Consider the following 26,468-nt stretch of genomic DNA (forward strand, 5'->3'; position numbering starts at 1 on the left):
GAGAAGTTCCCTACAAAGTTAACTTGTTAAACTAATGCATGAATCATCCTCAGTTAATACATAACTCAGAAAGTACTTATTGATTCACTGATCATGAACACATCATTTGGTAATAGGGAGTCACATATGATTTACTATTAATTAAATCTGGAATCATGTATCAATTCCTATTGACATTAACACATTAACTGATAGGTGCAGGCGCGGTTTTAGGCACGGGCAGACTGGGCAGCCGCCCGGGGCGGCATTTTTTCATGTCACGTGGTGGGCGCACGAGCATGAAAAAAAAAAATCTGCGCGGTTTTCTCTTATCGATCATTTCAGTTTGTGGGGAATTGGCATATTGGCGCCCCCTTCAGGCAGCTGCAGGCACCCCTGCTTGCCATGCAGCAGTTTCGTTTTCGTTTGTCGCAGCCAGGTAGTAGCGGTGCTCGTTCTGAGGGCGCTGTCGGGGGGCGGCCGACGGGGTAGGGGGCGGCACACGATTTCTTCCTCTAGGGGGGGTAAACTTGCCCTGGGCGCACAATGTGCTAGAACCGCCACTGGATAGGTGAGTTAACTACTTTAGTTAATCGTGCAAACTATGACTGTTAACTGTGTGAACCAAAACCCTGAGTTAACAGGGTAATTCATGTGTTAATTACTACAATGGCGGGATCCATGGATTGAGACGGTAATTAATCATTTGTTAATAGTAATGTGCAATTAAAGTCATAACATGAGTTACATTCACCTATCATTAACTAATTATTCACTCAACAAATACTTACTGTTTTTTCAGAGAGACAACATTTAAACAAACTCTATTATGAGTTGGAATCCTGCATTACAGTCAAAATAACTTTTTGACGAATTGATGACTACCATGCCGTTTGCAAAACGTTTTATTTCACTCGAACAACACATGCAAGGCCACCTTTCTGAAAAGATGTCCACTCAAAATATCGACCAGATCTTCCGTAGAAAATGTCTGGCTGCAAGAGATCCTGGATCCTGACTGATTCATGACGGTGAACATCTATCTTCAGATGTTAACTTTCCACTATCCCCTAAGCTCAGCATTATACATCAACTTGAAAAGGGTGAAAGCTAACAGAGAATAATTAGCATTTGAATGGTAAAGGCAAACTACGTGGAGCTGACTGACCTCACTCATACAAACTTAACAATGCTTTTTTACCCATTATAGTTATACTTAGACTAGCTAGCTAGTCAGCCAGCTGACAGTCTCTAACCATCTATTTAGAGACGCTGAGGTGATTATCCAAATGATCAAAAACAGTATATACTAAAATGAATGTGGCTAGCAATTTCGGCAAGCAAAAAAACAGAAATAGGTTGCAGCAGTTTGTCCCTACTACAGTTAAAAAATCCGCGATGGGACTGAATTTAACCATTCGTAAGTTCGGCGACATTTTATAGTACACAATAGCTGTCAATCAAAAGGAGATGCAGTCTTTCGACACACCCTCCAATCATCACGCAGAAGCCCAGCGTCCAGGACAGCCCACTCCTCTATTCACCTCCAGAGACGCTGAGCGTCCATGGCAGGACATAGTCGCAGCATTTATCCAATGAGTGTATAGTTTTGAAACACTGAAAAATCTCTTCAGAGAAGCTTCATGATGTCCATTGAAGCTGGGCTTCAACAGGGAAATGCACTGTGACGGGAATGTATGAGAAGGACATTAGTTAGTTGACCTGCTACTATACGCAGCTAATTCTGAACTAATTCGTCTTCGAGATGAATGTGTTCTAACACATACATTTTAACACTATAGTAAATATTTTACCATACCTTTTTTGATATTTTAGAGGAAGCTGAGCTTCCTTTTCAGTCTTAAAGAAATCGACACTGGTGGAAAGTTAACATAGGAGTTCACCGTCATGAATCGGTCCAGAATCCAGGATCTGTTGCAGCCAGGCATTTGGAAGATCTGATCTATACTTCGAGTGGACTTCTTCTTAGAAAGATAGCCTTGCATGTGTTGTTCGAATGAAATAAAACGTTTTGCAAACGGTATGGTAGTCATCCATTCGTCAAAAAGTTATTTTGACTGTAATGCAGGATTCCAACTCATAATAGAGTTTATTTAGAAGTTGTCTCTCTGAAAAAACAGTAAGTATTTGTTGAGTGAATAATTAGTTAATGATTAGTGAATGTAACTCATGTTATGACTTTACTTGAGGAGGCACATTACTATTAACAAATGATTAATTACCTTCTCAATCCATGGATACCGCCATTGTAGTAATAGGGTTTTGGTTCACACAGTTAACTAACAGTCATAGTTTGCACAATTAACTAAAGTCGTTAACTCACCTATCAGTTAATGTCAATAGGTATTGATACATGATTCCAGATTTAATTAATAGTAAATCATATGTGACTCCCTATTACCAAATGATGTGTTCATGATCAGTGCATCATTAAGTACTTTCTGAGTTATGTATTAACTGATGATGATTCATGCATTAGTTAATGCATTAATGAATGATAATTCATGCACCATTATTGTAAAGTGTTACCGTGTTAAATATGAAGAGTAGGGATGGGAAGATTCACCGATTCGCATCGGTGCATCGGCATAAAAGTTCATGATGCGATGGCCCGGATCAAAAAAGTGTGCACCGGATACAATGTGGGATGAAATCGCGATGCATCGTTTCTAACATCTTTGCATCGGTATAATCCGATGTATTTATATAGAATGATGTGTATGCGAACACCTTTAGTATTTAGAAATTTGACTAATGATTTGTGAACAATAATTTTATAATTAGTTAGTTTCTTAAGCACGCTCTTATCTCCACTGCTGTCAGTGGCCGATTATCGTGAAGTCTCTCGGCAAAGTTTCGCGCGAGTTGGAGGCGTGTTCGGGCGAGTGTTATCATGGCGGAGGAAGAGTTACACGTTACTACAAATTGCAATAAATCCAAGGTTTGGCAACACTTCGGATTTTACAAGAAAGCTGGGCAATTTGACAAGACCCATGCAATTGGCAAGATATGTTGTGCTGCTATAAAGTACACAGGCAGCACGGCTAATTTAGGTTGTCACCTAAAGAGGCTACATGGTATTTGTGTGGAGACGTCTGCCTCCCCCTCGGATTCAGCTGGCTACTGTCAGTGGCTAGCTCCATCGGTACCCTAAGCAAGAATAGGAAGCTATTTTCCGACAAAACAAATCCCCCTCCATGAGTCACCACCTTACCGCGGTGGAGGGGTTTGCGTGTCCTAGTGATCCTGGAAGCTATGTTGTCGGGGGCTTTATGCCCCTGGTAGGGTCTCCCAAGGCAAACAGGTTCCAGATGAAAGACCAGACAAAGCGTGGCTCAAAAAACCAACCATGAAGAAACACAACAATGGTTCTCAGTTGCCCCTGCCCGGAAGCGGGTCACCGGGGCCCCCCCCTGGAGCCAGGCCCGGGGGTGGGGCTCGATGGCGAGCGCCTGGTGGCGGGGCCTTTTCCCATGGGGCCCGGTTGGGCACAGCCCGAAGAGACAACGTGGGACCCTCTTCCAGTGGGCTCACCATCCGCAGGAGGGGTCATGGGGGTCGGGTGCAGTGTGAGACGGGCGGCGGCCGAAGGCGGGGGCCTTGGCGGTCCGATCCTCGGCTGCAGAAGCTAGCTTTAGGGACGTGGAACGTCACCTCGCTGGCGGGAAAGGAGCCTGAGCTGGTGCGCGAGGTAGAGAGTTTCCGGCTAGATATAGTCGGCCTCGCCTCGACGCACGGCACGGGCTCCGGAACCAGTCTCCTTGAGAGGGGCTGGACTCTCTTCCACTCTGGAGTTGCCCTTGGTGAGAGGCGTCGAGCTGGGGTGGGAATACTTGTTTCCCCTCGGTTCGGTGCCTGTACATTGGGGTTCACCCCGGTGGATGAGAGGGTAGCCTCCCTCCGCCTTCGGGTGGGGGGACGGGTCCTCACTGTCGTTTGTGCTTATGCACCAAACGGCAGCTCAGAGTACCCACCCTTTTTGGAGTCTCTGGAGGGGGTGCTGGAAAGCGCTCCTCCCGGGGATTCCCTCGTCCTCCTGGGGGACTTCAATGCTCATGTGGGCAATGACAGTGAGACCTGGAGGGGCGTGATTGGGAGGAACGGCCCCCCCGATCTGAACCCGAGTGGTGTTCTGTTGTTGGACTTCTGTGCTAAACACGGCTTGTCCATAACGAACACCATGTTCAAGCATAAGGGTGTCCATATGTGCACCTGGCACCAGGACACCCGAGGTCTCAGTTCGATGATCGACTTCGTAGTTGTGTCGTCGGACTTGAGGCCGCATGTCTTGGACACTCGGGTGAGGAGAGGGGCGGAGCTGTCAACTGATCACCACCTGGTGGTGAGTTGGCTCCGATGGTGGGGGAGGACGCCGGTCAGGCCTGGCAGGCCCAAACGTAATGTGAGGGTCTGCTGGGAACGGCTGGCGGAACCCTCTGTCAGAAGGAGCTTCAACTCCCACCTCCGGGAGAGCTTCGATCATGTCTCGGGCGGGGCCGGGGACATTGAGTCCGAATGGGCCATGTTCCGGGCCTCCATTGTTGAAGCGGCTGACCGGAGCTGCGGCCGCAAGGCGGTCGGTGCATGTCGCGGCGGTAACCCTCGGACCCGGTGGTGGACTCCGGAGGTGAGGGATGCCGTCAAGCTGAAGAAGGAGGCCTATCGGGCTTTATTGGCTGGTAGGACTCCTGAGGCAGCTGATGTGTACCGGCAGGCCAAGCGGAACGCGGCTCTGGCGGTCGCGGAGGCAAAAACCCGGGCATGGGAGGAGTTCGGCGAGGCCATGGAGAATGACTTCCGAACGGCTTCAAAAAGGTTCTGGACCACCATCCGGCGACTCAGGAGGGGGAAGCAGTGCTCTGTCAACACTGTATACGGTGGGGACGGTGCGCTGCTGACTTCGACGGGGGACGTCCTGGATCGGTGGAAGGAATACTTTGAAGACCTCCTTAATTCCACCAACACGCTTTCCGACGTGGAGGCAGAGTCTGGGGACATCGGGGGGGGCCCTTCTATCTCTGGGGCCGAGGTCGCCGAGGTGGTTGAAAAGCTCCGCGGTGGCAGGGCCCCTGGGGTGGACGAGGTCCGCCCGGAGTTCCTTAAGGCTCTGGATGTTGTAGGGCTGTCTTGGTTGACACGACTCTGCAACATCGCGTGGACATCGGGGACAGTGCCTCTGGACTGGCAGACCGGGGTGGTGGTTCCCCTCTTTAAAAAGGGGGACCGGAGGGTGTGCTCCAACTTTAGGGGGATCACACTCCTCAGCCTCCCTGGGAAAGTCTATTCGGGGGTCCTGGAGAGGAGGGTCCGCCGGATTGTCGAACCTCGGATTCAGGAGGAGCAATGTGGTTTTCGTCCTGGCCGTGGAACAGTGGACCAGCTCTATACCCTCCGCGGGGTCCTGGAGGGTACATGGGAGTTCGCCCAACCAGTCTACACATGTTTTGTGGATTTGGAAAAGGCGTTCGACCGTGTCCCTCGGGGGCTCATGTGGGGGGTGCTCCGAGAGTACGGGGTACCGGATTCCCTGATCGGGGCTGTCCGGTCCCTGTACGACCGGTGCCAGAGTTTGGTCCGCATTGCCGGTAGTAAGTCGAACTTGTTTCCGGTGAGGGTTGGACTCCGCCAGGGCTGCCCTATGTCACCGATTCTGTTCATTACCTATATGGACAGGATTTCTAGGCGCAGCCAGGGTGTTGAGGGGGTCCGGTTTGGTGACCTCAGGATCGGGTCGCTGCTTTTTGCAGATGATGTGGTCCTGTTGGCTTCATCGGGCCGTGACCTTCAGCTCTCACTGGAGCGGTTCGCAACCGAATGTGAAGCGGCTGGGATGCGAATCAGCACCTCCAAATCTGAGGCCATGGTTATCGACCGGAAAAGGGTGGAGTGCCATCTCCGGGTCGGGGAGGAGATCCTGAACCAAGTGGAGGAGTTCAAGTATCTCGGGGTCTTGTTCACGAGTGAGGGAAGAATGGAGCGCGAGGTCGACAGGCGGATCGGTGCGGCGTCCGCAGTGATGCGGGCTCTGCATCGGTCCGTCGTGGTGAAGAAGGAGCTGAGTCGAAAGGCGAAGCTCTCTATTTACCAGTCGATCTACGTTCCTACCCTCACCTATGGTCACGAACTATGGGTAGTGACCGAAAGAACGAGATCGCGAATACAAGCGACCGAAATGAGCTTTCTCTGCAGGGTGTCCGGGCTCTCCCTTAGAGATAGGGTGAGAAGCTCGGTCATCCGGGAGGGGCTCAGAGTAGAACCGCTGCTCCTCCGCGTCGAGAGGAGCCAGCTGGGGTGGCTCGGGCATCTGATTAGGATGCCTCCTGGACGCCTCCCTGGTGAGGTGTTCCGGGCACGTCCCACTGGGAAGAGGCCCCGGGGAAGACCCGGGACACGCTGGAGGGACTATGTCACTCGGCTGGCCTGGGAACGCCTCGGGGTCCCCCAGGAAGAGGTGGTGGAAGTGGCCGGGGAGAGGGAAGCCTGGGCCTCCCTGCTTAGGTCGTTGCCCCCGCGACCCGATCCCCGGACAAGCGGTAGATGACGGAGACGGAGACAAATCCCTGTTGTGTACGACAAAGTAAGACGAGAGATAGCTGAGTCATTGAGAAAATGTTTAGGGAAAAAGTAGGACGTATGAGTTCAATTTAGTGTGTTGTATTATGACAGTGTTTACAGCAGCTTGTGACTGCCTTTAATAGTTTACCCTTTTTTACATTCAGAGAACACATACAACAGGAAAGAAGGACTGGTTTAAGGCAAGGTCTAGGCCTGATGTTATTTTATCTATTGTCAGAGACTTTTAATATGTGAAATAAAACTTTCACTTGTTTAGTTAATTGATGATTTGCAGTCTGACAAAGAAATAAATCATAGCATAAATGTAAATCAATATGTACCATATTAAATTGCATGGCATCATATTCCCTTTGCATCGCATCTCATTGAATCGCATCTGTCGAATCGCACTGCATCGCAATAGGGGTGAATCGTATCGCATTAGTAGTTGCTTTTATGTATCTTTAATGTATCGGATCGTTGGCAGTGCATCGAGATGTGTATCGCATCGTCCTCAGTGATGGAGATGCACATCCCTAATGAAGAGTAGTCTGAAAAAGAAAGAAGACCAAAAATATATATCAAAGCTAAAATTACAACTTTGAAATTAAATAACCATATTTTAAACAAGTTATTGTTTGACCGATTAAAACAAGAAACCTTTGTTTGCACTTTTCTCTGGTTTGATTGCTCTCAAACCTTTGCTTTAATTGAATATACAGTATATTGTATACTGCTAAAAGCAAAAAACAGTATGCGTTTCATTTAGTGAAATGTATTAAAAAAATTAAAAGCAAACTTACATAAAGGGTCCTTGATGGTCTTACATACAGGCCTTTGGTTCTAAAAATCTTACGGATTAGCATTCCATTCAGCTCCTGGCCCTTCTGGAGTTTAGGGGACACCAGCTTATTGCCGCAAGGCATTAGAAACTGGAGGCTACAAAGAAGATGGGGATATTACAACAGGAAACAATCATTTCAGGCTGTGTAGTTTGTTGTACGATGGTGTTAGTGTGTGTGAGTGTGTGTGTCTCCTTGGTTTCTTGCTCCTACGAGGTATGTGACCAAGTCATGTACATTTTATAACAAATGCTATTGTATTATGTTTGTAATAATTATGATTGCACTTTGAAAACCTGTGTTTGTTCTTTAAATAAAGATTATTAAATAATTAATTACAAAGTAAGAAAAAAAAAGTATTTACCCGACATCCGCTGGAATATGTTCACCAAAACCATCTCTGATGCGTTCCATAACAGTCTGGTGGTCCCAGGCCTTCTGGAATTCAAAGGCACTGAGGATGTGCCCATGTTGGTGTAGCCGTAATTTTGGACCTTGTGTGGACACTATTCCCCATGATGGATTGGGGAGTAATATAACGTCCTTGTTGAAATGGTCATGCTGCTGTGACCTAGCTCTGAAATAAGAATGAAACTCTTAAGACTACATGATAACAGCCAGTGCACGTTGTCATGCCACCATAGATTAATACAATACAGGTACCACAGTCGTAGAACAACATAGCCTACAAACTTGTACAAATAATAGATATCTTAATTAAGGTCAGTTTGACAAGAGCAAAATACTAACAGTCGCCCCTTTTCGACCCTCATCTGGCTGTGAACCAATCCTCCAGTTGCCTAACATTATGGGCCCATTTCCTATCATTCTCCCGCGAATATTTTGGTATTTGCTTGGCAAAATTGCTAGCTAATTTTATTGGAAAACGTATACACCACATTCCTGGTTTCAGTTTAACTTAATTCCCACATTTAACTACTCCTTCTAGTTTATTATCGTTCGTTTATTCATGCATTCATAGCTAGCTAGCTTGCAAACTGCACACAATGGAAATATGAAAGGTAATTTCAAACTCCCGACTACCTTTTTTTTTACTCATGCCTTTCGATGTCCATGAGCCGAAGTGCTGCTGCGCTTGATAGCGGGGTGCACAGTCTCTCATGACTGGACCCGCAGCAGACAATGGCACGCCGCTACGCTGCCGGGACGGAAAGAGCGCTGCTAGGTGGCTGTCCAGTGTATCCACACCTGGAGCTGCTGCAGCGATCGGCTGTTGCCGAACAGTTGAGGCATTGGACAGGGTTCTGATTGTCTCCGCTGAGGCCAATATGTTGGTTAATAGCACCGTGGCTTCGGCTAAATTGCTTGAGGGCTCAACAGCACATGGTTGAGCTGACATCCCATACATACATACATGTACACTTCACTTTAAATCTGAAACACCTTCCGTTGCAACTGAAATGCCTTCTGTTGCAACTGAAACGCCTTCCGTTGCAACTGAAACGCCTCCCATTGCAACTGAAATTCTAATGTGTGAATAACAGCTTCTCAGTAGTATGTGTGAGAGCTTTTCATATTCGTGTATAAGAGCTTTTCAGTAGTGTGTGTGAGAGCATTTCAGTAGTGTGTGTGAGAGCTTTTCATATACATGTATGAGAGCTTTTCAGTAGTGTGTGTGTGAGAGCTTTTCAGTAGTGTGTGTGAGCGTATAGCTTTTCAGTAGTGTGTGTGAGAGCTTTTCATATACGTGTATGAGAGCTTTTCAGTAGTGTGTGTGAAAGCTTTTCAGTAGTGTGTGTGAAAGCTTTTCAGTAGTGTGTGTGAGAGCATAGCCTTTCAGTAGTGTGTGTGAGAGCATTTCAGTAGTGTGTGTGAGAGCTTTTCAGTAGTGTGTGTGAGCATATAGCTTTTCAGTAGTGTGTGTGAGAGCATTTCAGTGGTGTGTGTGAGAGGTTATTCTGAATTATGTCCCTCACGGCCCCTCATAACATTGGTTCCAACTTCAATCCAGCCGATGAAGCCTCCAGAGGGCTGAATGCAGACAGATTTATGACCTGTCAGAGGTGGATACATGGCCCTGACTTCCTCAGGATGTCACAGCAGGAGTGGCCAGAGCCCTTTGGATCCCAGCCTGTTTCATCTAAGGATCCAGAGGTGAAGAGGGACATCCTTAGCCTGAGTGCCAGCCGAACTTAGCCCCGCCCACAAAAACTTTTTGTCGGGAAGTTGGGTCTGGGGTCGCTCGGTTAGGGAAAAACTATGTCCAAACAAGAGCTGTTCAGACCAATCAAATTGTCAGGGCGGGCTTTATACGATGATGGACAGATGATCAACAGTAACAAAATCAACCACGTCGCGAAAGAGCACTTGGGTTGAATTCGTTTTCAACAAACAACATACTACGTTGCTCTGATTGTAGGTCTACCCAATTGAGCCAAGATGCATTTTTTTCTGGGTTAAGTTGAAACACGCCCCATACTCACAGCCCAACGGAGCGGTATCAGACTCATATTCTGACTAGAATTATGAGTATGACAACGTCAGGCTAGGACATACTGGTAAACGCTATTGGTACCCAAGCAGAAGATCCAACCACCAGGCTGGTGCATTAGTTTTCAAGCTGGACCAGACTAAAGACCACAGTTGCTTGGTTCCTCAAAAAGAAATGACATCCTGCTGGACTTAAACAGAAAAAGGATAAAATTGGTGTCTACTCTCCCCCCTGTCGACTCCTCTACTGCACCTGTTAGGATAGAGGATTAGATGAAGAAAGCCAGAGCTGTGGTTGGGAAGCAAACACAGTCAGTGAGTGATCTCTCCAGAGCAGAAATTGCCATCATCTGCCAGAGTCAGCATGCAGCCTTTGGAAAAGAAATTGGTGATTTGCAGGGTGGAGCATGGGTTGTAAAGAACAAGAGTGACATTTATAAGCTTTATCCGGTGCTACGCCATTGTTTACTGAGAGTGGATGGTAAGCTCAGTCGCTCAGCCTTACCTAAAGAGCAGAAACATCCTGCTATTCACTCCAAAGGTCAGCATGTTTCTAAACTTATCCTGCGACACATACACCATCAGTTTGGACATGTGGGAAGAAATCATATGCTTTCAGCCCTCAGGAGGAGATACTGGATCACTCGTGCCAACTCAGCCTACAGAAAGATCCTCTCTGCTCTGTGTTGTTTGCTGACGCTACAGAGGATAACTGTCAGAGCAGAAGATGGCTGATATGCCAAAGGAGCGTACCTGTTCAGACCTGCCGCCTTTCACTAACGTGAGTGTGGACTATTTTGGCCCTATCGAGGTTTGGAGAAGACGATTGATGGTCAAATGATACAGTTATTTTTACCTACATGGCCAGCAGAGCTGTATATCTGGAGGTGGCTCATTCACTTACAACTGACTCCTGCATCAATGCCATTGATGTTTTATATGTCAGAGAGGTCCTGTGCATCAGATGAGGTCTGACAATGGCACATATTTTGTTGGTGCACAGTGTGAGCTGAGGGAGGCTTGGGCAGCTGTGGACCGCACAAAAATCTACCAGGATTTACTGTCAAAGGCAATGCCAGTCTTAGCACATTGGGCGCCCCGGGCGAAATGATAGATAGGAGAAAACCGTGCAGAGATTTTTTTTATTTTTATGCTTGTTTGCCCCCCACGTGACATGAAAAAATGCCGCCCCGGGCGGCTGCCTGGTCCGCCCGCGCCTAAAACCGCCCCTGGTCAAAGGAGATTGACTAGGTTTTCAACCCAACTTGGAGAGGTGTGGGAGCTTCTCATTGGAATGGTCCAGAAGTCTTACCATATCCTTTTCAACTGTTCCTTCCCTTTTCATGCAATAAACACAAACTTGGATTATGTTTCAAAGGAAAACGGGACACTTCACTCTGTAAATTATAACATTATTGACCAAACATTAACAAATCTACACAAAACCTCCATATAAAACCTCCATATAAAAACTCAAAATAACTTCATACCATAGAACACGTCAGTATTAGTTAGGCCCCTATGGTTTGTCTTTCTACAGCTCCTGTAACATAAAACATAGTCTACAAATATCTAAGATTCTACCTATTTTATTTTAGAATACAGAATAATCAATTGCCACATTTATCTGAATGTATCCTGTGTGGTAGCCTAGGATGCTGTGGTAGTTTTGGTTCTTTAGAAGTGGTTGCACACTGGGCATCGTTTTTTCCTTGCCAGCCGCCTCTCCCTTTGGAGCCTTCTTATTAAAAGGGCAATTGATTGCAAAACCGATTTTACCTTGTCATAGTTGAATAACGACAGTTCGGTGGGTAAAATTAACATACAGTGAATATCAAAGTCCATTGACACCTCTTTCCTATTCAAATCTCAAAAAAAATGTGGCTGTAAAACGCTAGCTTTACAACAAAGCCACCGGTCCTACGTAGGACCGGGGACCGCCCCTTTTAGCTCTGGTCTGTATCTTTGTCACGCCCCAGAATTTACATCCAGACCAGCCCGAGGTAGCGTCTATCTCCGATACTAGTTTAGCTGCGCGCTGCTCTGTGTAGACTACTTATAAGGAATTACAGAGAAGAACGTTTTGAATTATAACAAGGATATTGAAAATGGACCACGGTCGTAAATGCTGTGTTCCAGGCTGTACAGGGAAGGCTAACACTCACAGTCTTCCAAAGGAGCCAAACATTCAACAGGCATGGCTGCTGTTGTCTATGAGAAGATCCCGGCGAAGTTCGACACTCAATCATTCAATTTGCTCTGAACATTTCACCCGAGACAGTTTTGACAACCTTGGACAATTTCAAGAAGGATTTGCTAGGAAGCTGAACCTGGAAAGAGGTGCTGTTCCGACCGTATGCTCATTGCAACCGCAAGCTATAAGGACAGTATGATGTTGTGCTAACAGTTATTAGCAATGCTAACGTTTCCTGTATATAGCATACCTGGGGCCTGTACTACGAATCAAGATTTGGCGTTAGCGAGGTAACTTCAGGTTCAACCCAGGGTTTTCTGTACTACGACGGTGGATTACTTGTTACCGGTGTAGATTGCCATGGTAACATATGCTGAACGGCTAACCTGGTCGGGAGCAGGATAAGTTGGAGATCAGAGATCAACCGGTATGAAAACCCCGCCCATTAACTAATTCTTGACGATAATGTCGTCACCGTTCATAGTAGATCCTGTGCAGCTTGGTGCGCTGATAGTGAGAGGTGCGTTCAGAAGAGCCAGAACATTTAGAGACCGACAAAACCCTTTTGCATTCCCTCATGAGTATCTTTCTGAAAGATATAGATTCTTAGCAGAGAGAATTACGTATATTGCCAGCTTCTTGAGCCTTATGTTGCCAATGCGACGCATTGAAGCTGTGCACTCAGTCCCACAGACTGAATGCATAGTGTTATTTTGCTATGGGTAGCTAGTTTTATAGTGTGGGTGATGCGGAGAACCTGAGCAAGAACACGGTCTGCCGCGCAATTTTGAACGGATTTTATTTAATGGCTGTTGCCACCATATTCTGATTAATGGAGTGATGAAAAATAGATATCCAAAGTGCCCTTTGTAAAAACTTTTGACTCCTAATATGTTGACAAAATGAAAGGAGGTTTTTCACTCAATGTTCTGATTTCTGTTCTGGAAATGTATGCAAAGAATATCATATTTTACAACGTCATCATTTGCTCATTTAAACATAGGCCTACATTTACAGGAAACTAGTAATGAAAACATTATTTGACCTACTATTAGTTATCAACTTGGGAGGTTTCATGTTGATATGTTATCCCTATTCACTGTGTGTCCCCTTAACCCTTTTGTCCTTGGGGTGCTTTGACCTATTTTCCAATCATTTCCATATCAGAAATGGGGGTTTCTTTCAACCAAAACCTTTCAAACCAAAAAGGACAATGGGTATCTGTACAAAGCTCTTCACAAGTGATACATAAATGATCATTTCACTACTTACATTGATTTTTGATGTTTCATTCACTTTTATAGCATTTTTCAAAAATAATAATTAGGACATTGAAAGAGAGAAGTGGTGAAAACCCCCACAAAAGATTCAAAAGGCACAACAAAAAAGCCACAAAAAGGTATAAAAATATCACAACGTAGACAAAAGTTTAACAAATACATCCTCATGTGTTCTCCCTCCCCTAGGAACAGGAAAAATATGTCAGTGTAACTAAGTTTAGTGTCGTTCATTCAGTCATGTACGATCTCTTCTCATATTCCAGTTTTTCTGTCTCCAGCCTTGTTTTTTTAATTAAAAGCCTCTTATAATCGAGCTCCAGGGTTCTTTTATACAGGGCCCTCACACTGTCTGCTCCAACCTGAAACAAATGAAGAACATTGTCCCTTTGCAAGGCACACTTGGAGAAAGTTGAAGGTGTCCATTTGTCTACTGTGGTTTTTTGCTTATACCTTGTGTCTTTGTCTTGGCCTTGAAGTGGAGGCCCTAGGCTCAGGGGGAGGAAGAAGTTCCTCTTCCTGCTGAGTTCAACACCATAGAAATGTAATCAATTGAGTCATATTTGAAACGAGCACTTTAAGGACTTGTGTCTGATGTTGAGACCACCACAATTAGTAAGTCATTACAGACACTTCAATCACAGTCACATGTTCACACACTCTCACCCTCTGTGTTGCAAGTGGTAAAAAAAACTCAAAGGTGTACCCCCAAAATGAGCAGGCAGACACAGTTTCCTGATCATCTAGGACCTCCACTTGAGAAAGTAAATGGTATATTTGATCCATATTCAGCAACCACATATGGCATACATACTGGCGTATGACTATTAGTTTCACTGTTACCTCTGTATGGCACAGTGGGACGACAGTGGGTGGTGGCAGCAACACCACTGTATTTCCTGTCACTGCAGAGAACAGTAATACATTTCACTCCTACAATATTCATAAATAATTGTTGAATGAACATGGTCACATAGATTACTTGAAACATACATATGCCTGGGCTTCCAACCTGCTGCCACCAGTTGCCTAATTTTTCTTTCTGTTGGCTGCAGGCAATTTCATTGTTCTATAGGCCTTTTGTAGCTATACAATATCCTACAAAAGGGACTAATTCAGGCAATTCAGCCTTGTACTTGTTGGCCTTAAAATATGTGCAAGTATTGCCTACTGCCACCTACCGTTTTGAATTATGGTTTTATATTTATTAGCATTTTCTCCCACGATCGTTTGCCACTGCAGGGTTGCAACTAAAATAATACAGCAACAAAAGTTTAACGTTGTGGAATGCACCCGTGTAATTATGGTCACATCTTCAATAAGTAATGTAGTTTACGCATTTACAGCGTATGCTATTTTTTGCCAGCTTGGCAGCAGCGACTTTGTTGAATTTTGCCTGTATTATGTCTGTATTCCTGATATGCTTGTATTACAATATTTCACGCAGGAGGAGTAGACAAAGTTAGTAAGATTATTGTCTGCTCCTCCTGCAGTTTGCAATTGGACATACGATGCAAACACCGCCCCTTTATGTGAACGCGCACGTCTCTAGATTGGAAAGATCTGGGTTGAGTTAGAGAGTTGATAACCGCCGTCGTAGTACCGCTTATCGTGACTGCGATTGTTAGGCTTTGCGTAGCCGGGTAACTAAAAGTAATCCAGAGCATGTTGATCTTGATTCGTCGTACAGGCCCCTAGACTGTAGGCATGTAAACAATTTTAGCTTGCGAACGCAAGAGCATAGGTAGAATGTGTGATAATTTAGCCTAGTTTATTGGCAACGGGGTTAACGTTGATTCATGTTCCTGACTGTGTTTCATTCAAATAAATAACCTGTGTAATGTAAATCTACAATTCACGATGCGTGTTTGTCCAGATCTTTGTCATGTTTTTTTTCAGCAAGATATCTAGAGCAGCTAGCTAACTGAAGCCGAGTAGAATCACAATATGGTTTGTTTGCTAAGCTGTAGCCTAACGTTCTACCCACCTAAGTCAATCCAGTTTGCTTCGACAACAGAAGTGGAAACAAGTAATGTTATCATTTCAAATGATTTATAGTCAAACTGTTGAAAACAGTGTTGTGTAGACACAATATATTTATTTGCACGTTTTTATTTCAAGTCTCCAACTTCGATGTTTCAGCGAGTGCTGCTGTTGGCCGTGTTGCGTTTTTGCTCCCCAGCTTCAATCGTTGAAAACCAACCAATCAGCGCGCAGCTCATCTAAATATTAATGAGCATACCATAAAAGGAGAAAAGCTAGTGTTTTTTCCCAGGAACATTTCAAAGGATCTGTCAAGGGGCATAGAACAGCCAAGCCCCCACCCCTCGCCTTGAAGTAACGGCCCCGGTGGATGTAGGTGGTATTGCATTTACGGTTAGGTTCCCGTGTCTTCCGGTCGTTTTTATTCTATTAACTCCAGTCAACATTTACAAAACTATCTCCCCCAATAATGTTTGTTCGATTCTCGAACCTGGCTCATACTACAAGCTTTTTCATAGAATCATTTTTCCTGATTTTTGCTAAGATTGAAACCAATCCGAAATGGTTAAACTAGCAGCCCATTTATTTGCTTACGTCAAGAAAAGTTGCCTGCAAATGTGCCTGCGGATACTAACAGGGCACGAGCACAAAAGTTCACATTGGCCGATAGCCGATTTACATTGAGCTGAATGAGCCATAGACTTATATTGAATGAGCACAGGGAGAAATGGCTTGAGTTGCCTGCCTTGTTGTAGCAAGTTTAGCAAATCTTTGTCACACATAGGCCTACATGAAATGTTGTTAATATAGTTTATTCCCGTTATTTTCAAACAGATTCGATTTTCCGTAAAAACGTTCATGACATGATGGCAAATATATTATGTTGAGCGCGAGCATAGATTGTTGACATGTCTATCTGGAGCAAAGACTAACATTAATACTTTAACTGTTAACCACAATAGGAAATGATGTAAATTTGAATAATATTAGTCTTGCCTTCAGAAGCTTTTGTTAAACACACCCATTCTTTTTTTGATCGTGTCATCAAGCTAGACTGCTTTTGTGGGACAATGTTTCACCCCCACTTACATCTGATGAAAACGTCTTGTAGCCTATGGGTTTTATGAACATGCCCCTTTCAAAGACAAATGTTCAATAAAGTATATTTTAGACACACTTCTCAAGCTTTTATTTCATTATTAACACGTCTTGTTAGATCACGTTATATCCATTAATAGACGTTTGGTTTTCTAGGTTGAACATGTAAAACACAGGTCGCATTTCGACACTGATGTGAAATTGAAGGCAGTCTGAATTTTGTGGCATTTCGTTTGAATATAAAGTTGACAGTAAGCTAGGTTAAGTCTGCATTATGGAAGATTTCAGTTACCAAAATAACTTTCTTTGCCTGAAGAGAACAACGATGGAGCTGTTCATGTTAACAGTTTATTTCATCCGATACAATGCATTGTAAATCATACTCATATCACGAAGAAAAAAAGCAACATGTGTGATGAGTTTCATCTAGAGTAGCCCTATATTTAGCCATATAGCCTAAAAAACAAGTGAAAGGAATACTATACAGAATACATTTCCGTTAAGTTTGCATCATGTGTCTGATTCTTATCGGACTTGTACCCCATTCTGCCCATAGATTCTGCAACTGGTTGTTGCAAAGGGTTGCACGAGGTCTCGGAGCTAGGGAAAAAAAGAGCCACTGTTTAAAGCTAGACCGGAAGACACGGAAGTGGAAATATGGCTGCGTCCAGTCTCGCGCTCTCGCTTGCCTCACTGCGCCACTGAGCACTTCATAGAAATGAATGGGGACGCCATCTTGGGAGACAAAAGTAGCTTACTCTAGTTATATTAACTCTATGAGAACAGCACCCGGGCCATTTTCAACCCAAGCAATGTTACATACCCTATTCGGAGACCTTAAGGAACAATGTGAAATACCCCCCAAAAAATGTCAATTGCCCCTTTAAGCTTTTACCGCCTTGAGCCGTCCTCTGAAGTAATATTTTTGTATATGTCATACTACTAAAACAGATGTTCAATTAGTTTAAGTTGTATTAGCACTCAGGAGCTTCATTTTCTTAGCGAGAAAAACTGGATGCAGATATCACGCATCGTGAGATTAAAATGGCTAGCAAAGATTTAAATGGATAATTTTGGCCGCAAAATATGTTCTGGACCAATCATCGTTCTACTAGTAGGTAATGGACGATAATAGACCGATGGTTCATCCAATCACCTGCCAACTAATATATGGAAGTTCCGGGTTTCATTCTTAAGATTTGTCATCAATGAGTGGTTTCGACAGTTGGTTGGTTTCGTGAGCTAACTCCAGCAGCAGTCTTGCATTACTAGGTAAGTCACAAAATAACACACAGCCTAATTACATCATTTATTTGTCAAGAAAAAGTATAGAAATGCATATTAAATTATTGTATTTTGATCTTGTGCTAATAACATGTATTTTGAAAATAAAGTTTTATGATCTGTCTTGTAGTTCACAGTCCAGAGAATGATATCCACCGCTATCGTGTTCGGCGCACCAGGAGCATGACCCTCTACCAAAAACTAAATGTCGACAAGAGCACATATAGCCAGTGACGTGCAGTCAGGGTAGGCAAGGTAGGCACTACCTAGGCTACCCTGCCAAAATTCAAACGTACATTTTTTTATTAAATAATTGTATTTAATAAACTTGTATTTGTTTATTATTATTTTTACTGATTATTCTTGTGATATATATATGCAATATGTGTGTTATTCCAATTGTTTAGACGTTACGATGACAAATGTAGCAGTTACGCATAATCAAATACAACAAAATGGTAGAATAAGCAGTGCTTTTACTGTCCATTCAATGCGGACAACAACGGAAAACTCAACGATCAACGATCCTGTATTCTTTAACATGTACGTCGAAAAGCACAACTCTGCTGTGCCTTTGCACGTAAATATGTAATCCCAGTAATCATCTACGTTTCGTATCAAACATGGACCAATTAAAATCTAGATATTACTGGACATTTGCGCAGCTGACGTCATTACACCAGCTAAGCGTAATCCCCGCGAAATTTCAAAGTAAAAATGACGGCAGCAGTATCTCCCCATATCGTAGAACTAAGAAATTTTTCAAAGCTCGATTTTAATGGCAAAAATGAGTTGCTAGCAAGAGGGAGGCCTATGCCAACCTTGCCTGAACTACACCAGCAAAAGGGACCAAAAATTGTCCGCTCGTTTCAAAGGGACTGGCTATGTGGCTGTGCTAGCAGTCAGCGGCGGATGGATATTATCTACAAATAATCTACCGATTGGTGAGTCAGAAACTATTTTGGGTTTAATTTTGAATTGGTTGAATTAATGCCGACTGCAAGCCATTTGCCTTCATATTCAATTGAGCCTGTGTGTGTTCTCATTGTTGCTGACTGACAAACATAATTGGCCGCTGTGCAATAATTAAGGATAAAGATGGTTGCATTCTGATGCTGGACATTGGTGTGTGTGCGTGAGAGAGAGAGAGACTACGATATGTCATGTCATGAGAGTAAGATATGTCATCCTGATTGGACATTTCTTGATATCAACCGTGCATGTGTGCCGCGCTTGTGCGTACTGTTTTGACGTAGCCTATTATCCTAAACAATAAATTAGATAATCTGGCTTTCATAGCTCAGTGCCTACCCTCTTACTGACATCACCGCATGTCACTGCACATAGCTTTGACTGCCATCATTGGGGCAATTGTGATTTAACCTTTGTATTTGTTCATGTCATGCCATGGAAACAGTGCTCTAATTTAAAATAATGTTTAAATTTACAGAGTGAAGTGTCATGTTTTTCTTAGAAACATAATCCAAGTTTGTGCTTATTGCATGGAAAAGGGAATGAACAGTTGAAAAGAATATGGTAAGAACCTGGTAACACCATGGAAACAAACACGGCTTCCTTTTACAGTCCAGTTTCAGATTACTTACTGAGTACATAGCCATGTTTTACCTGGTATCGCCTTGGAACTTATATTACAAGTTCATACTAAGGGTAACATTGACAAAGTGGTATTCGCTCACAAAGAATATGGTAATAACCTGGTAACACCATGGAAACAAACACGGCTTCCTTTTACAGTCCAGTTTCAGATTACTTACTAAGAACATAACCATGTTTTACCTGGTATCGCCTTGGAACTTATATTACAAGTTCATACTAAGGGTAACATTGACAAAGTGGTATTCGCTTACAAAGAATACGGTAAGAGCCCGGTAACACCATGGAAACAAACACGGCTTCCTTTTACAGTCCAGTTTCAGATTAGAAAGTCCAAATAGTTAAATAGTCCAAACATGCACAGGAACATACCCAGTATCCAAGAAGATTGACCATGATAGTAGAGAAACTCTTCCCGCGGAGGTCAAGTAAATGAGGCCATCATCAATAAATGTATCTGAAAAGGTATTTTATTGGAAAGTACTATCTTATATTCTCATTAGACGTGGACTGTTACCGACATTAATCTTAGGTAACTCCTGGGTAATAGTACAGTATTTTTTTCGTAAATCTGCTGGAGCTTTACCTAGCCTACTTAGTAGCAGTGGTATTTACCCGACAACACATTAGAATTTACCATATAATAGGCTATATCTCCTGTAGATACCAACTTACTACCAGCGGTATTTAAATAGTAATATTTATACGTTTCCAGGTAAATACTAAGTTTTGTCTTCTGTCTTTACCTAATTAGGACCAGTGAAAATTACCCAGTAATAACCAGCACGTTAGTAAATAGTTAATGGGTAAATACTTCAAATTATCTCTGTATTTACCACCTTGGTACCAATCGGTAATACCCAATAATACAGAAAACATACCCAGTAATGACCAGCATGTTAGTATTTAGTTAATGGTTAAATACTTCGAATTATCAAGGTATTTACCACCTTGGTACCAATCGTTAATACCCAATAAAACATACCCTTTACTTTCTATGTAAATACCTAGTACTTAAGGACTGTAAAAGGAAGGGTTACCGTAAAAGCTATCCTCAATGATCGCCCCATCACAAAGGTTTCAGAGGATGTGAATGACTTGGAAGCTCTTACCCCGAACCACATTCTGCTCCTGAAAGGGTCACCTATGCTCGCTCCTGGTGCCTTTGAAGAAAGTGACAAGTACATCTGGAAGCGCTGGAGGCAGGCGCAGTATCTCTCAGATCTGTTCTAGATAGATGTTCCACAGAGTACTTGCCTCTGCTGCAGGAAAGGCAGAAGTGGACCAAACCTCAAAGAAACTATACCACGGGTGACATTATGGTGGTCATGGATGACATTGCTCCTCGCGTTCCTGGATCCTGGGAAGAATTACTAACACTTACCAGGTGTAGCAAGTCAAGGGGTGTGGGGTTTCCACGACAACAAGCGGAACAAAGACTTCAGCACACCCAGTCCACTTTCTGTGTATCAGGCCCTTTAATTCCTCACATACATAATTTTATAGGCCATCCCACAAACAATCAACCCCCCAACGAGACACAGCCTGTCTCGTTGAAGCAGAAAGTCCCTATATGGCTTGGGGGTGGATCCAACGGGCGGCCAGATACTTGCCCTCAATCACCACTCCCCTCACCTCTCCCTGCCATCTGCCACACAGGATAAAGATGGACTTGTATGGGCTTTACAACTGAAGACTAAGTCCGGAGAGCTGCAAAGACCCAGCTGTCCAGACTTTGAAGTTACGTTTGAGAGAAGCAGGGTTGTACAGAAGGAAAAACTATTCACAACTGGATGAGGTGAGACGTGCCATCCTTACAGAGCTGCGTGGACCAGGGCAACTATTTGGCTATTGGAGTTTGTGGCAAGTAATTCAGCAAAAACACGAGCTATGTGTTAAACGACACACAGTGATGAGATTGCTGAAGCAACTAAATCCACAAGGAACGGATGCGAGAACACGCCGGAGGTTTGTGAGGCGTACCTATCACTCCATGTGTCCAAACTAAATCTGGCATGTAGATGGATACAATAAACTTCTCTAAAACGTGACTTCAAAGTGCGTAAACTCATCCTGATGTTGTGATTGGTTGACACCATATTAACTATCACGTCGTATGTACGCCCTGTATCAACATAATTCTTAGAATTAGCGAATGTATCTTCGGGAGTACTCATGTTTTCAAAATAGGCGCTTTTCCGTGTTTTTCACCTTTCCTTCCTGTAAAAAAGACAGACAGTCCGTCTGTTCAATCCGGAGGGTCCGTCCTCTGCTAGATAGGCCCTACCTTAATGCCATTGTGTTTTATGATTTGTTGAAGTGTTTTACTATTTGCCATTGTGTTTTATGATTTGTTGAAATGTTCCTATTTGCATTGTGTTTTATGATTTGCTGTTGCGTTTTTCTATTTGCTATTATGATTTGCACTTCAGGGCCACCGTATAAATGTAGCTAACTGCACTAACTGCACATTGAACTGCATACCAGAGAATGTCTAATATAGAGAGAACTGCCACTCTCGGGAAACTTCCGGGTTCTGTACTGGTTGAAGTTCCATGTAAGGGCGCTAACGAGCGAGTGCAGAATGAATGGAGGTCTATGGAGCTATACCCCTCAAAATCCACTTTTCTCAGGATATAATTTTTTGTCTAGTAATTTGAATTCTGAATTCGAAAGGGGAGGCAAAAAAAATACACACTGCTGGCTGTTCGATTTTTTAAAAGTCGCCTTTCTGTTCTAAAAAGCTTTTGAAAATGTAATTGACGTCATACAAATCGTACAACCAGAGCTACTGCTTTACGGCAAGCTCTGGTCACTTACTTTTTTCTCTCAGGGCATCGACAACACAGCTGACAGGTTAGGCTCCTTCTGTCAATACACATGCTAGAAAGAGTTTTGGCTTGCTAATGTTGTTGCTAATGCTCTGACATTCTGATTCCGCTTCGGATGCCATCAAGCAAGAGCTCTATCAGTCCTTCACTAACCAATCAGCATTCATTAGCAGAATGCTAGCATGTTATAGGCAACAACGACTCACCCTGTAAGAAATCAAAAGGACATAAGTACTCGTTCATTCAACTTTCGACCTATAATCCATGTTGAACATGCATACACTACAATCAAATCGGAGATTTCTCAACAACAATCAGGCAAAAGAGACATATTTAGCCTTTTAGCTCCATAGACTCCCATTCAACATGCACTTGCTCGCGATCACCCCCAGTGGAACTCTGGTGGAACTGCAACCAAATTCGGTACAATGGGGCTTAATAGGGAGTGGCAAGGCTCTCCTTAAACAGGCTCTGTGCATACTACAAACATCTAACTGCAGTCTAAGCTACCACAAGCTAATTTTAGCTAGCATGTCAAACAGGGCTTACGGCTCTGGGGCTCTGTTGACGTGCAACTTAACATTCTCCTATGTGCTGAATGTACAGTTGCAGGTCAACCAAGCAGGTAATTAGCTACCTGATACTACTATGAAATAGCAAGGTGACCAGTAAAACTATGACACTGACTCCATCTCTACCTCTGGCTCCAGCTGCTCCTCTTCCGATTCCATTGTGACTGATCATGCAAATAGCTAATTTTTTTGTTTTCATATTGGGGCTTCTGGGAAATACATGGAGTTGTGGAGCTGCCTTAATTTATTTAGAGAGTGTATCAGTATTATCATGTAACCCTACCGGAGGAACCCTAATAAGAATACCAACAATAACAATAGGTTCCCTCCTACCGGAGGAACCCTGATAATAGTAATAAAACTAACAAAAACAATAGGTGCCACTGGCCCCTAATAGAACTAACAAAAACAATAGGTGCCACAGCAGCTTCGCTGCCCCCTTGGCCCCTAATAATAATAATAAGAATACCAACAATCCTACCGGAGGAACCCTAATAATAATGATAATACCAACAATTACAATAGGGTTCCTCTTGACGGAGGAATCCTAATTATTATTACTATAGGGCCATGAATGCTGTGGGTCCAGAAAACCAGACCATGGCAGAAATTAAGAAGAAATGGTCCGATATCAAACTTTAAATAAAGAAACGAGTGGTGGCGCATCATGACGCTCTGGATAAGAGCGTCTGCTAAATGACTAAATGTAACAGCATGGCAGCTATAGCGTTAGCGTGACATGCATTTCCTGAGTGATTTTGTCGTTCATTTGACACCCTCAAGTTTAACAGAAGTTAGTAAATGGTGGCGGATTAAACCAAAGGCTATATAGGATTTCCCGTTTTGGGTTTTGGCATTTTGATGTGATCATCCACATTAATGATCAAACTTTTGTTTTTATGTTTTTTGAATAGTCAACGTCATAAACGTGGTAGTGGAAAATTTGTTTTGTAATGTTTGGTGAGTTTCGTCACTTTTCAGTTAGAATTCGCCATGTTACAGAGCCAGACAAGACTTTGCTGACGGTCCTCACATTCTCACGTCTGCTTAAAACTTTCCGTGGCGGCCCGCACATTCTTACGTCAAGTAAATCCTTATACATCACAAAGTGTGCGTGAAAACCAGCGTATGCAAGCTTTTTGTGCGTTCGCAATGTTTATACATGAGGCCCCAGGGCTCTTAAGTCTCACGCATTAGCCATGATTGGCCATGGACTTAACTGAATCAAAACACTCCCAAGTAAATCCATTATGTGTTGCAAGCTTTTTCTTTTTTTTCTGCTAACAACACCCCTATGAAAATTCTTTATAAGTGAAGCCATTTTGTTTACACGGTGGGGATCAATTAATTGGTTACACTAATTGGTTACAATGGCGCAGTAATTTTATGCAGCACAAAGTAGCCTAATCGCTTTATCTCCTTTCTGTTAATCCCTGAAAGCCTTCTATCATGTTCTCTGAAATAGCCTAGTCAGTGCTTTTTGATGTTCAAAACCCTGATGTTTATATCGCAGTATTGGCAAGATTTTGAGAACACAAAGATACGTTTGCAATCAATTAAACCACTTCATAACGTAAGTAGGCCTAGTCTACATTTCTAAGTAGCCTACATTTACTCTACATTTCTAAGTAAATTTGGAGTAAACTCCTTAGTTCACGTTCTCTGGCCCAGTTTCGTGATACAGGAGTTCTGCTTCACACTTCTTTTTTTAAACGACACTACTCTAAAGTGACCCCCTTCAGACAGAAAACCATATTTTAATCAGAGTGACAAGCACGCCAGAAGACGGCACGAACAGTAGGCCTATAGAAGTGCGAGCAATCGCTTTGGGAGAAGACGGTCAACTCAGGTTATAGGCTAGTTCAACGTGGCAGATGTCACTTCACAGGCCTGTTAAATCATTCTAAATTATAACAACACAGAAAGACTGAAAGATGAATGATTCATTGCATGAATTTAAAAGTAATTACGTAAAATTTATTATAAGCTAAGAGAACATGAGATGGTGAAGAGCCTATTAAATGTGGCGGACAGTGACTCTGTCCATAACCTTTTTTATGTAGGCCTAGTGCTGTAGCCTACAACAGGGTCAGGGTGTGAACGTTATCTTCTACGGTCAAACTTTCACAATCCAACCAAGTAGGCTAATGAGTGTCAAATGTCAGTTATTTTCAGATCTATTGAAATCTAAGTAGATTGTGCCTCCTGGTCGTGTTTTCAAATGAATTTAGTCCAAACACACCATGTTAGCCTATTCATATCCCTTTTTTTTCTTCCAAGTGTGTTGGCACAAAACACTACTAGGCTACAGAAACTCCCCTTGCTTAACCCTGCACAACAGTTCAGGGACGCAAGTTTGATATCGGCTTTGGCAGGGACATCTATAGTTAATGCAAGCGCACAATTTTTTTTTTGCTTCATATACTATTGTTTTGTTTTAGTAAAAATAAGATGATCAATAGGCTTATCATTTAGAAACTTCGTTTTGTAATGTTTTCTTAGCGTACCTCAATTCTGACTTGTGTGCCAAGTCCGACACCTGGACTTCTGTGTGCGTGGTACAGTGGCTATTTGGCAAGCTCAGAAGAGCATGCATAGGTTTGTGTTTTTGGTTAAACTGCTTTGATTTTACAAGCGTTGATTGGGATACTGCGTTAATTTTTTCCGGGATTATCAATCTAAATTAATGCAATGACTAATAAAATTGTTAAAACTCAAACTTGACATTTTTCTGGGGCACAACAAATTTATACTGGGGCACGTGCCCCAGTAAAAAGGGTCTAACGACGCCCCTGGGCAGGGCTGTCACACATTCGCCGTGAGACTCACGCATTTAAACCATTGTCACGCTGGGATAACTTGTCCCGCTATATACAATTAATGGACGAGGCGCAGGAATAGGCTACTGAGATGATAGTTGTCTCGAGTTAAATGCCAATCAGAAACATCAACCCCCCCCATTTTTGTGCGTTTTCAGTACCACAGTAAAGCGAATTCGCTTCTAAATAACGAAACAGAATTTCCCTATTTTCCTTACCACGCTAGTTAATTTCATTGCGATGCCTTTGTTAATTGCAGCAGTTCAATCGCGGTAGGCTACATTAGGCAGTAAACACACTAATTTATGTAAGCTAACAAAATTCACTTATCTATACTGAAATGATATCCACTTTATATTGTTCTGTTAGCTAGCCAGAACATTTGAAATGTACAAGTGCTGTATGGTGAATCGGGCCTACAATTATGACAACTGGCTCAACCATTGTGCATGTAATGACTTCTGTTATGAACTAAATGTTTAGATGTTTGTGGTGATAAGACAATTTAACAGAGAACCAATGTAGTACATTTTGATCAACATGACATAAGCCATTTATAACGTAGATACAGCAGACAAATGAAGGCTACATAATCATTTGCATTAAAGTAGGCTACCACAGCATTGGCAATTTGACTGGGATGGATGTGGAAATTTAAGTTTATTTAAGGAAGTACTTCAGCGATGACAGAGAAATTTTAACTGTGATCTGAGAAATATAGGTACCAAAACCACTGAGAAGAACTGTCATCACCAGCTGCATTACAGGCACTGCACTATATCTATAATTCCAGAAATCTGTGTCTGCGCGCCACCAATATTAGCGCGGGCACTATGCACTATCTGTAGTTCAAGGAATCTGTATTTGTGTGTTAAACTGACATCTTAATCACGGACTGCATCACGGGCACTGTGCAATAATGATGAGAATTCCCGAAGACTAGGGGAG

The 26,468-nt window shown here is 43.2% G+C and overlaps 1 protein-coding gene across 1 annotated transcript; it reads right to left on the reverse strand.

The window, feature by feature from the left end:
* Positions 1–7,091: 7,091 nt before the first annotated feature.
* LOC146276909 (uncharacterized) lies at positions 7,092–9,526 on the reverse strand. The gene is made up of 5 exons (XM_084702043.1): positions 9,430–9,526; positions 8,442–8,750; positions 7,762–7,972; positions 7,359–7,494; positions 7,092–7,106 (listed from the first exon to the last, which is right to left on the reverse strand). The coding sequence occupies exons 1-5, from the start codon at positions 9,524–9,526 to the stop codon at positions 7,092–7,094; spliced, it is 768 nt and encodes a 255-aa protein (XP_084558169.1).
* Positions 9,527–26,468: the final 16,942 nt, after the last annotated feature.

Source organism: Hypomesus nipponensis, chromosome 7 (genome assembly GCF_054491055.1).
Source record: "Hypomesus nipponensis isolate SF chromosome 7, ASM5449105v1, whole genome shotgun sequence".
Lineage (NCBI taxonomy): Eukaryota > Metazoa > Chordata > Actinopteri > Osmeriformes > Osmeridae > Hypomesus > Hypomesus nipponensis.